Raw genomic sequence first — 12,241 nt, 5'->3', positions numbered from 1 at the left:
CCAAATTCCCCCGGAGGGTATGTATCTAGGATTGCCTAATATAGACAAAGATTTATTTAATAGGGTGTTTTTCACCCAGCCCGCTCTTGTTAGAGTATACCGGGAATATTTCAAATTTTGTCTGTCATCTGCAGCTTGCTACATTTTAATAACAAAAGTGTTTCCTTCATACTGCATAATTAATAGTTTCTATACCAGGGATGACTAATTCACGTATTAATGTTTTATATTTATTAATATATACCTGCTCGTTTGTTTAATTTTTGTCTTTTTGAGCACTAGGTTTTACAGACATGATGTTCCATACCTAGTTGATATATATTCTAGATCCTCAAAGCCTTTCACTTTTTTGTCATGGATGGTTTACAGAACTTATTCAGTTCATTTTATTTACAGTTTGCAAGCTGCGATTTAATTTAAAATTTAAATCAAAAACTACGGGAAAAACCTGAATTCACAAATCGATACACATTAACAGCTCCTTTCATTAAATAAATGACTGCAAAAATACTTTTCGTGGCAGTGCGTTTAAAAACCAAGTACTTCAATGGCAGCAGAATGATTCACCTTGGCTGGATACACAGAGCGATAACTGGACACAAAAAAACGCAGCGATGCGGCTTTGGACTCGTACCGATCCTGGGAAATGCTGCGAAGTGCGCAGGGCTTTTCCGTCCTCTGATCCCTGTCCGTCTTCCAGGGACTGCATGGCGGAGCGCAGACGAGCCTCCTTCGCATCCCGAGCATGTTTCCAGCCTGTGTAGACCGTCAGCCCAAAGACTAGCAGGCCAGTGCTTATCCTGTAATACCCAGCCAGGTACACGGGCAACAGGGCGGACAGACACCTCCCAAAGGTCCAAAGGACGGACTTAAAGTTGAACCGGCTGGCAACGGGGAGCTGCGCTCCTGCGACTTTCGTGTCGCTCTTCTCGGGCAGAACCGTGTCCGTGGACTCGGAGCCTTTACGCTCGGCCGGCCCTGCTTCCTCGCCAGGCATCGCAGTAGGTTTTTTCCTCCACCAACCTCAGCCGAAACTCTTCTCAGATAGCGGATATACCCAAAAAACACTGGGCTCCTGATTAAAATGGCATGCAGCGCAAAACGCCTGCAACTTTATAACGTGGCATAGGAGCCGAGCATACTAGGAGCGAAACAGTGGAGGACGGACGTGTGGTTCGCACTCAGAGAGTGAACATCTGCACACCTTCCCGCACTGACTCTGTCTGACTCTGTCCTGTAACGGTCCCGTTACAGGACCCCAGCGGAAACACGCCCAGCGCGTATTACTGCGTAGACTGGCACACGGTGTGCCGCCGAACAGCGGGATCTTTTCTTCCGGATCCGCGCTTTTTGGCTGCGATGACACGCCTGTTAGAAGCAGCAAAGGGCTCCAGCTCATCCGCTTTGAAGGTGTTCGCGGAGTTTTATAACAGCCGAAATACTACAAACAGTCTATTGTCGTCTTCCAGTAAGAATACTTAACAGAGATGCGCCGTACGCTGCTGCAAAGACAGAAAATCTCACTTTACCATAAAAGCAGTTAGAAAAATAATCAGAGAGGAAAACTCGGTGATGTCTGGGGAGGATTCCCGAGTCTAATAAAACGTATGTACTATGTACAGAATCCATGTTAATTTACTCTCACGTTTGAAGAACAAGTGGGTCCGATGAACAAATTTCTGTAAACTGTCTCTTTATGCGCAGTAAAGAGGGTATGTTCCCTGATTTACGATTCAGATACAGATTACTCAATTATTATAATATTGAATGGTTAATGTAAAAAATACTCTACTTGGAGAACTGTACGGAGGTTTACAGAAACAATATTTGACTTAAATATCGCTTCATAAAAAGTGAGTGTAGAAAATAATTTCTACTGGTTAGTTTAATTTCCATTGTTGATTCAATAGCAGCACTGTCACCTCTCATCTCCACGGTTGAGGGATCAGTTTCTGCCGCTGGCCACGTCTGACTCTGTCACTATTGTTTGCATGTTCTCTTCAGCAAAGGCGACTTTAAGCTTTTCTCCCAGGTGGTGAAAGGTGAGAGAGCCCAATCATTCGGTGAAACGCGGAAATACACATAAATAAAGATAAATAAATACATTTACAAAAATTATTATTGCACATTAAAATAGCTAACACAAGCCACATTTTCGAACATAGCTTTGCAATATAATTTAATTTAATTCACTTTATTATGCGTATCAAATAGCATTTCATATGTCCGGTAAAATCGTCCATGCTCTTCAGGTTAATGCATGTTTTCTACCACAGTCTTACCACAAACATGTAGTTAATAGTCACGTGGACGAGTCTGCTCTTTAAATGGACGGTAAGAGCCGGCTAGTGGGTGTAAGCCACTGTGGTTATATCGACATGACTGCACAAGGACAGCATGATGAGTGCATGACCAAAACATAGCAGCATTTGGACACATTTTAACAACTTTGGCAATGCAAAAGCTGAGTACAGAATTTGAAGTCTAAAATTTTACATCGAGGAGGGTCAACTCATAATCTCCATATACAATCAGCAATGGCGCATTCAACAGTACTGTTAACATTCACAAGCTGGGGGGGGCGGGGCTGCAGCCACGAAACATGACGAATTAGCTGCTGCCTCCACGTTATCAGGCTCATCACAGATCTCACAACTTTCCAGAGGCAGTTTATCTCAGAGCTATGACCCACCGCAAGACAGAAGATGATTAATGAGATATTGGCAAAAACTATGGCCAACGACCTGCAGCCATTCTCAATAGCAGAGGACAAGGGATTTAGGAAATATTGCCATGCTCTAAATTCACTGCCCGTCTTGCCAATCCGGAAAACCGTCTCAGCAACATCCATTCCAGGAATTTATGGTGAAGCAGGGTCTTCACCGTGAGAAAGGGATGAAAACGTGTCTGTGGTTTGCCTGACAATAGACTGCTAGCCATCCAAAACCACCATCTAATTTATATCAGTTACTTGCCACTTCAATGAACAATACAAAAGGTTGATGACGAAGTGACTTGTTGAGTTAGTGATAATGCAGCAAATATAATCAAAGCTATCCAGACATTGAAGTGGACTTATCATTCATGTCTAGCTCACACAATCAACTTGATTGTGAAAGATGTCCTAACAGACCACTGTGGAGAAAGTGAAGGCCATTGTGGGATTCTTCCACAGGAGCACTATAGCTGCAGAAAAGCTTATGTCTGCACAACAGCAGAGGGGTTTGCCACCCCCGAGACCCAAACAAGACTGTGTGACATTTGGGAATCGACGGATGCAATCAAACCGTCAACCTTCCAATCAAAGGCTTATCCCACTGATCCACACACTGCCCCCTACTGGTAGAAGAAGAATAGGATGTAGTGCAGGAAGGATGCACTGTTCTGGAACCCTTTAAGCAAGTGACTATGGAAATCAGAAATGTATGCTGGTGGTATGATGATGACAGTATAGTAAAATAATACAGTGATTTATTCCATTGATCAAGAAGCCTAGTGAACTCTCTTACAGGATTGAATCATCATATAAATTATCTTATAAAAATAATCTTACTCATATGATAGCATTAAAGATGCTTCTCCTCTGTGAGGATTTACAGGGAGTTACAGCAAACCAGCCACGAGGAGCAACAGCAAGAACAAATCAAGTTAAGCAGCTAGTGGACACTGTCAGTGCGTTCATGGATGGCCATTTCCACAGGATGGAATATAATCAGTGCTCTGGGAGAGGATTGCTGACCCTCTGAGCTGGTCGAAGGGCAAGGCCGTAGTCTACCCCCGATTACTGAGGTTACAAAAGCAAGATTGTGTGTAGCTGCAACCTTAGTCCCATCTGAGAGTGTCTGCTCCAAGACCAGACAAATTTTCAGAGAGAAGAAGCCGACTCAGAAAAGTGAGGCAATTTGTTTTTCTCATTTCAAATCTGCCTTAAATATTAATGTTTATTAATATTTGAAATTGTTATACTGTATACTTTTGATAGTAAAGAACGCAGATCCTTGGGTTTTCAAATGAAGAAATTTTAATTCCTGACAGTACATATGTAAATGTTTTCCTAATGAAAGTAATGCAAGACACAGCTTTAAGGAAGATGATGCTGAGAATGAATTCATTTTGCAAATGTAACCCATGTGTCACTCAAAGAGTCATTGCAGAGCTGAAAGAGACGGCTCATTTAATGAGCCTAGCGCCTGGAGAAGGGCCAGAATCCCCATTACTAGTAGTTAAGTGAAGTACTCTCTATATTGCTGGTGTGTGGACATGTGCCTTATGGTCTCATTCCCAGTGGGAAGGGAGGTGTACCATGTACTAGGATTGTTTGTGGCTCAGTGATTCAGGTCTGTTTCAGTTATTGGAAGGTCATCAGGTCAAATCCCAGGGCTGGCAGACTGATGCTATTTTGGGGCCCCTGAGAGGAGCCTTAACCCCCAAATGGTCCAGGGATGCTGCCCATTGGCTGACCTTGCTCACCTCGGTGTGCGTCGCATGGAGAGCAAGACTGGATCAGCACAAAGAGAATTTCCCCAAAAGGATCAATAAAGCACCATTATTCTATTATATGCAGGGTGTCTGCTGTCCTTTGCTCTCGGGGGTAAAAAGCACTAGGCTGCCTATGACACTGCATTTAATAAGCAGAAGGAAACTGAGTTTTATTAAAAGGAGACTGAATATCAAGCACTGTCCTGAAAATATCCATTAAAATAATAAACTAGTTTAGGCTGTTTTGTCAGGTAGTAATTTATACTGGCTTACTTTCAAAATCAGGTTGGGGGGGGGGGGGGTTTAGTTGTCATTGTTGACACACCACAGCACACAACGAAATGTGTCCTCTGCATTTAACCCATTCGTGACATTGTGACATAGCGGGGGGCAGGTAATTCAGCGGCCGGGGAGCAGTGCTTGGGGGCGGCACCATGCTCAGGGTACTTCAGTGGTACTTTGCTTGTTGGGGATTCAAACCAGCAAATAAACCTAAATATTCATCCATCCATTTTCTGCTGCTTTTCCGGGGTCGGTGGCTGCAGTCTAAGCAGGGATGCCCAGACCTCCCTCTCACCAGCCACCTCCTGCAGCTCCCCCAGAGGAATACCAAGGCGTTCCCAAGCCAGCCAACAGATATAATCTCTCCACCATGTCCTGGGTCTGCCCCAGGGCCTCCTCCCGGCTGGACAGGCCCCAAACACCTCCCCAGGGAGCCGTCCAAGAGGCATCCTAGACAAGGAGCAGCGGCTCTACTTCGAGCCCCTCCAGAATGTCTGAGCTCCTCACTCCATCTCTAAGGCTGAGCCCAGACACCCTGCGGAGGAAGCTCATTTCAGCCGCGTGTATCCACGACCTCACTCTTTTGGTCACCCCTTCAGGGGCAGCTGTGGGGGTGCAATATAAATTGGTGGCAAGTTGAAGGCAGGGGCCCCTGTGAGCAGATCGTCAGCTACCAAAACTTGCAGCATTCAAATATTCACTACTAAAAAATCTGATTCCCTTTGGGTTTTTGTTGCAACTCATTACCTTGATTTTAAAATACTGAGTTACAAATACTACTGCATGCTCAGCATCACCCCACGTAAACCGGAATAAACAGACTTTAAAGGTTCTTCAGGAGTTAGTTTTAAAATATGTATCACATCAAGCTTTTAAATCAGGGAGATCGTCAAGCTATGCATAAACAGACAAACATTTGTTGATTGAGAAAAAAGATAACTGGCTTAAGAGACATTTTATTTTTTTAAATGCCACATTCGTGGTAAAATTTGCCCTTTGATCAAAATGTCTATCAGAATAAGCCAAGACACTGACCCCTGCCATAACTGTATCCTCTGCAAGGCTAAAAAATAACTGTCACTTAACACGGTATCAGAAACATTTGAGCTTAAATTTGTTTTAACAGGCAGAATATGTCTGTGCGTGCAGAGGATTCCTGTGTAAATGGATTAGTGACAGGCTGCTGTGCAGGGGGCAACTGTGCATAAAGGAGTGAAAGAAACAGCAGGTTTAAGTATGAAAAACTCATGTTTTCAAGAAATACAGTAGCCTCACAATAGAGACTTTTCATCAACTTATTGCCACATGACAAAAGTCTGTAGATCTTTTTATACATCATTGGGTAAAACTGAACCTGCTACCAAACAATATCAATATCAGCAAGCAAGAATGTCCATGTGGTTATTTTGCGTCTGTGCAAAACTCCGTGTTTTAGAGCAAATCAAAAATAAAACGAAACAATATTAAAACAAAAAAATAATAAAAGGCTCAATCACTCGGTGAACCTCTACTCCCCGTCTACTTTTTGTGTAAATCTCTCTTTCAATCGCTGTTTTGGTGCTTCCGGGAAAAGTGCCACTGGTCCAGAATCCCTTAGAATGCGGAAGCACTGGCACTGGCATAAGTCTGGACACGTCAGCCACACCAGGCTGGGAGGGGTTCCTCCTAGTGTCTGTCAACCCCCCTCGGGGGCTGGGCGCAGTGGTCCGTCAGTGAGGGATGGTGGTGATTCTCATGCTCTGGCTGGCGATGGGGTACGAGACCATGGGGGTGGTGGCATGACTCATGGTGATGCCAGGCAGGGGCTGGGCCATGGACACCGCCACAGGGGCTACAGACACGGCTACGGGGGCCATGGACACCGGCGGGGCCATGCCCTGGGCTATAGTCTGGGCCAAGGCCGCGGAGAGCGGGGTGATTTCGGGGTTGAGGTGGGGTGCGGTGGGTGGGGCGGCATTGGACGGAGGCGCAGTGGGGGCCCCCGCCGGGGCTACCAGGTCCTGCTGGGTGACGGGGCGCGGCTGCAGGCCGGCGCTGCTCAGTGTAGTGTGGGTCTGCGCGATGCCGTGGTTGTAGGAGCTGATGGAGCCCACCGGGGGCACGAGGCTCTGCTCAGAGGGCGTGGGGGTGGAGGACAGGGTCATCACCTTGGCCTGGCTGCGGAACTGGGCATTTTGCTCCAACAGAACTTCGTTGGTGGCAATGAGGTTTGAGACCTGAAAACCCAAGCATATTCATAAGAAACTTCTCGTATTAAAAACAGAAAAAATACTGGTAAAAATAAGCTGCCTGTCAGGAAATACAGCCCCATTCAAAAGTTTGGGGTCCCTTAGAAATCTTGTTTCCAAAAGAAAAGCAATTTCCTACCGATTAAAATTAGAAATACAGTGTAGACATTGTTACTGTAACTGACTAAAAATGTAATATCTACATAGGCATGCAGAGGCCCATTATCAGCAACCATCATTCCAGTGTTTCAAAGGCACATTGTGTTTGTCATTTTAAAAGGCAAACTTGATAATTGGAAATCCCTTTTGAAATCACGTTAGCACAGCTGAAAACTGCTGTGCTGATTAAAGAAGCAATAAAACTGCCCTTCTTTAGATTAGCTGAGTATCTGGAGCATCAGCAGTTGTGGGTTTGATTAAAGACCCAAATTGGCCAGAAATAAAGAACTTTCTTTTGAAACTGATCCATCTATTCTCAATCTGAGAAATGAAGGCTATTCCATGGGAAATTTCCAGGTGACCCCAAACTCTTGAATGGTAGTATAAATCCCATCCTTGGAGCTGTGTCTCTATGGCTGAATCAAGCAACTCACTCAGTGTCATACGTACACACACACACACACACACACACACACACACACACACACACACACACACACACACACACAGCCCCCCATCGAGTCACCTGTTTTTTCAGCTCCTCCACTCTCTTCCTCAGCAGCGCATTCTCTTCTTCCAGAAACCTGTACTCCAGGGGGCGAGGGGGGAGGGCAGCCTGGATTCCTAGCTCGTAGTGGCCCCCGCCGCCACCGTCCGCCAGACGCAGGCCCTCCAGCCTGCGCCTCTTGAGCTGCAGGGCCGTGTGGTCCACAGGGGCCTCGAAGACGCCGGCTTCAAACAGGCCACTCTCGAACAGGGGGTCATACACGGAGCACGGGCCTCTGTCGAAACGTCGCGGCCCCGCTGGTCCCATGGACATGCAGCCGCCCAGGCTGCTGCCGCCGCCGCCCCCCCCGCCGGACACACCTTGATCCCTGCAGCCGCCCAAACTCGGGCACCCCATGCCCATCATATTACCGCCACCACCCACCAACCCCGACATGCCACCGCCCACACCTACCCCGCCCCCCCCGACACCACCCACACTCACCATCCCGCTGACTCCCGTGCCCATGACACCCCCAACCCCTCCCCGGGACGGATCGTACTCATAGTCCTTCTTGACGTGGCGGAATTTACATTTATTCCCTCGCTGGCACTCGCCCTTGAGAAAGTCCCGGCAGATGGGCACCTCCCCGCGGCTCAGCGGCAGGTCCGTGGGGGAGAGGCCCAGGCCGGCTGCCACCTTCCCGCGCAGACGCAGGGGCAGCTCGCCCGTCTTCTTGTAGTAGTCCTCGTCCTCCTTGGAGCCATGCACAAAGCGGCAGTTGGAGCGCACACACTCCTTGTTCTGGTGGTCGTGGCAGAAGATGAACTCGTTCTTCTGCACGCCGAGATCGGGCACCTCGCTGAAGTCCGGGTGCCGGAAGCGGCAGCGCTTTCCCCGCTTGCACACATTGCGCAGGAAGTCCCGGCAGACGCCGTCCAAGCCCATCCCTGAGCCCAGGCCGCCATTGCTGCCGGCCCCACAGCTAGTCCCATTCCCCAGTGCCCCGCCTCCTCCCATACCCCCAACCCCAGCACCTCCCCCTCCACAACCCCCAGTACTTCCCCCGCTTGCACCTCTGCCTTCTCCCGCCCCCACAACCAGTCCTGCTCCTGTCCCTTCCTCCCCCACACCAAGCCCAACTCCAGCCCCGCTGCCTCCTCCTCCACCGCCGCCTGACAGGTAGGCACTGTCCCGGTCAGGCATGGCGCTTGGCCCGGTGTGGGGGGCACACAGCACACATGTGTGAGTGTGGGTTACGGTTCGCCTGTCTGCCACTGAAACCAGTCACGCATATGTGTCGTTTCCCCTTGCGAATCGGGAGCTCTACGGTCCTCCGTCACCTCTGCTCCGAGCACCTGCGGAGAGGATAAAGACACATCAGAGGACTACCGAGCACATCCAAGAAACTGCCGTGTATACACACGTCGCCGCGGTGGTGCAAGTACCTATGCAAAAAGGGACTAAACAGTGCAAACCGACTGCTTTCTGTGAGATGTTTCAGACACGTATGAAATTCGACCAATTTACACTTAACCAACGAGAGACGCCTTAGTGAAAACAACGCACAAACATGAACCGCACCGATAAGAATAGCATTAATAGCGCATAGGGACCGGGGGCTATTTCTGGACGATAAACGGTCAGCGCCAAAGCACCGATGCCGCGACGGCACCTGGGCCCGCACCTCGGGCGCCGCACGCTGGTTAATCCTCACCCGACCTTACCGCTCCGCTGTACGTCGTCCAGGCGGGAGGCGAGAGTTACTTTTGCGGGCGCATGGTTATTGATTTTATTATTATTATTATTATAATAATATTACTATTAGATTTCTGAAACAAATGTAACCGTCACTCCCACTAAAAAGACTATACTGGAGGTCCTCCAAGCCCATCGACGCTCTTTATGAAAGACGTAGAAAAACACCTCAACTAGGCCGCGTCGTTCGCCGTAACAGCTAAAGATAAATCTGCTGGCCTCATGCGTTGTACTCCGGTACTGCATATTGCAAAATGGAGTAGCAGCTGAATATTTGCCGCTGTACGAGTACAGTTTGATGACGTTTGGATCCTTCTATAGAAGCCTCAATAAAGACCGTACAAGAACGTTTCAGGGGAAAAAAGAATATAGATTAAAATAAATAACACATAGCAATTACACTATACGGTGTAAAAGTATAGGAGGAATATTACACATGAATCATTGGAGGAGATAAATTACTGCAGCTGAGAAAAGCCTCAGTTGATACTGCATGAAATTATCAGAAACAGCAATATTGCCCGGTATAATGGATTACAGGGAATGCAAAGGAGGTACTGAGATAAGTGGGAAAGCAGCATTAGCATACAGTCAACATGGCTGAAACTCGGGCTGGGCGATATCATATCAATATTATATCGCCCAGCCCTAGCTTAAACCAAAACAGTTAAAGTGTATGTAGTGTCTGCTGTGTGTAGTGTGGTTAAGTCTCAGTTCAGTTCAGTCTGGTGCTGTTGTGAGAGGGGGGAGTGGGCCCAGTGTGTTTAGCAGTGTGATTTGGGGTAGAAGGCAGTCAGGGCTCTGCAGTGCTTGCCAGATGGCAGAAGGGTGAAGTGGTGTCACTGCAGATGTTCCTGGCTTTGCAGTTACAGCAAGTTCTGAGGGATTCCTCCAGGGTAGGAAGCTGTGAGCCAGTGATCCTCTGGGCTGTACTGATGATGCGCTGGAGGGCCTTCCTGTTCTCAGGAGCTGCCTGGGTACCGTGCTGTGATGCGGTATGTGATGATGCGCTGGAGGGCCTTCCTGTTCTCAGGTGCTGCCTGGGTACCGTGCTGTGATGCGGTATGTGATGATGCGCTGGAGGGCCTTCCTGTTCCCAGGTAGTCACTTTGATAATTACCGATTCTAATTGGGCTACAGAGACTTCACACTGGCTCAAACGTAAAGGAAGGCTGGAAAATCAGCAGCTCTCTGACCTTCATTTGACAAGTGCAGTGCAATACCCATGACAACACCTGCCTGTGCTAGTGATGCCTCCCTACCAGTTGCGCTGAACAACTTCTACTCACGGTTCGATGCTCAGAACGACGTGATGGTGAGGAAGTCCACCACTCCTCACAACGACCAGGTTCTGTGTCTAACCATGGCTGATGTGAGGATAACTCTTCGCAGAGTTAACCCACGGAAAGCTGCTGGTCCAGACAACATCCCTGGAAGAGTGCTCAGAGAATGTGCAGACCAGCTGGCAGATATCCTCACTGACATCTTCAACCTCTCACTGAGTACTGCTGTCGTTCCATTGTGCCTCAAGGCCACCACCATCGTTCCCGTGCCAAAGAAGTCCTCAGTGTCCTGCCTCAACGACTACCGTCGTGATGAAGTGAGAGGCTCGTCATGAGGCACATTGAAACCGTGCTGCCCCCCTCTCTGGACCCACTGCAGTTTGCCTATCGCCCCAACTGGTCAACAGATGATGCCATCTCCACCACCCTACATCTGGCCCTCACCCACCTGGAAAATAAGGACAAATATGTACGAATGGAAACCTCCCTCTGCAACTAGATCCTGGAATTTCTGACTGAGAGACGTTAGTCTTGGAAACCGCGTCTCCAACACCACCACACTGAGCACTGGAGCCCCCCAGGGTTAGGATTGGAAACCGCGTCTCCAACACCACCACACTGAGCACTGGAGCCCCCCAGGGCTGTGTGCTCAGCCTACTGCTGTTCACTCTGCTGACTCACGACTGTGCAGCAATGCACAGCTCGAACCATGTCATCAAGTTCGCAGATGACACGACCGTGGTGGGTCTCATCAGCAAGAACGATGAGTCGGCATGCAGAGAGGAGGTGCGACAGCTAATGGACTGGTGCAAGGTCAACAATCTGTCTCTGAATGTGGACGAAACAAAAGAGATGATTGTCGACTTCAGGAGAGCGCGGAGCAATCACTGTCCACTGAATATCAATGGATCCTCTGTGGAGGTCGTCAAGAGCACCAAATTCCTTGGTGTTCACCCGGTGGAGAACTTCTCCTGGTCTCTCAACACCAGCTCCATAAACAGGAAAGCCCAGCAGCATCGCTACTTTCTGTGAAAGCTGAGGAGAGCCCATCTCCCATTCTCACCACCTTCTACAGAGGGACTATCGAGAGCATCCTGAGCATCTGCATCACTGTCTGGTATGGAAACTGCACCGTATCGGATCTCAGGACCCTACAGCGGATAGTGAGAACAGCTGAGAAGATCATTGGAGCCTCTCTTCCCTCCATCACAGACACCTATCGCATCCACAAAGCCACCAGCATTGTGGAGGACCTCACACACACTCTTCACCCTCCTGCCTCCCAGGTAATATCCAGCATTAAAGTTTAATAGTTGAGACAAAACCAAGGGGAGTCACATGTACTACATTGTCAGAACAAGTACCAATTTGTAGCTTGTCAATGGGTAAATGTACCTGTTAAGTTACAGAAATGGACAAGGAACATTTTGTACCATCAATTAATGTTTGTACCTTGCAGATATTCCTCACAGTCCATTTCTGTACTTTGAAAGGTACAATTACTTACACTCAGGGTACAATTGGCAGACCCTTGAGGGCACAGCCCCAGTGACAAGCAAGGGTAC

General features: G+C 48.2%; 2 protein-coding genes across 4 annotated transcripts in view; both read right to left on the bottom strand.

Annotated features, from left to right (window-relative positions):
* Positions 1–1,331, bottom strand: part of esyt1b (extended synaptotagmin-like protein 1b) — a 32,271-nt gene extending 30,940 nt beyond the window's left edge. Inside the window, exon 1 of one of the 2 annotated variants that reach the window (XM_072715335.1) lies at positions 635–1,331. In XM_072715335.1, the coding sequence (XP_072571436.1) occupies positions 635–997 (363 nt within the window). In that variant the 5' untranslated portion in view covers positions 998–1,331. The remainder of the gene's footprint in view (positions 1–634) is intronic. The other variant, XM_072715334.1, reaches the window with a different exon arrangement.
* A 4,370-nt stretch (positions 1,332–5,701) lies between these two features.
* On the bottom strand, positions 5,702–9,596 carry zc3h10 (zinc finger CCCH-type containing 10). 2 transcript variants are annotated; one of them, XM_023831393.2, is made up of 3 exons: positions 9,323–9,596; positions 7,675–8,993; positions 5,702–6,977 (listed from the first exon to the last, which is right to left on the bottom strand). In XM_023831393.2, the coding sequence occupies exons 2-3, from the start codon at positions 8,839–8,841 to the stop codon at positions 6,471–6,473; spliced, it is 1,674 nt and encodes a 557-aa protein (XP_023687161.1). In that variant the 5' UTR covers positions 8,842–8,993; positions 9,323–9,596; the 3' UTR covers positions 5,702–6,470. The 2 variants fall into 2 exon arrangements, with proteins under 2 accessions (XP_023687161.1, XP_023687152.1); XM_023831384.2 differs by having other exon boundaries at positions 9,363–9,596.
* Positions 9,597–12,241: the final 2,645 nt, after the last annotated feature.

This window comes from Paramormyrops kingsleyae, chromosome 8 (assembly GCF_048594095.1).
Source record: "Paramormyrops kingsleyae isolate MSU_618 chromosome 8, PKINGS_0.4, whole genome shotgun sequence".
In the NCBI taxonomy this organism is placed as follows: domain Eukaryota; kingdom Metazoa; phylum Chordata; class Actinopteri; order Osteoglossiformes; family Mormyridae; genus Paramormyrops; species Paramormyrops kingsleyae.
This window is presented reverse-complemented; position numbering and strand designations above follow the sequence as displayed.

Coding starts and splice junctions, on each gene's coding strand:
- zc3h10 (XM_023831393.2), bottom strand. CDS start 8,841: ATGCCTGACCGGGACAGTGCCTACCTGTCAGGCGGCGGTGGAGGAGGA. Junction 6,978..7,674: donor TGGAGGAGCTGAAAAAACAG/GTGACTCGATGG, acceptor TTGGGTTTTCAG/GTCTCAAACCTCATTGCCAC.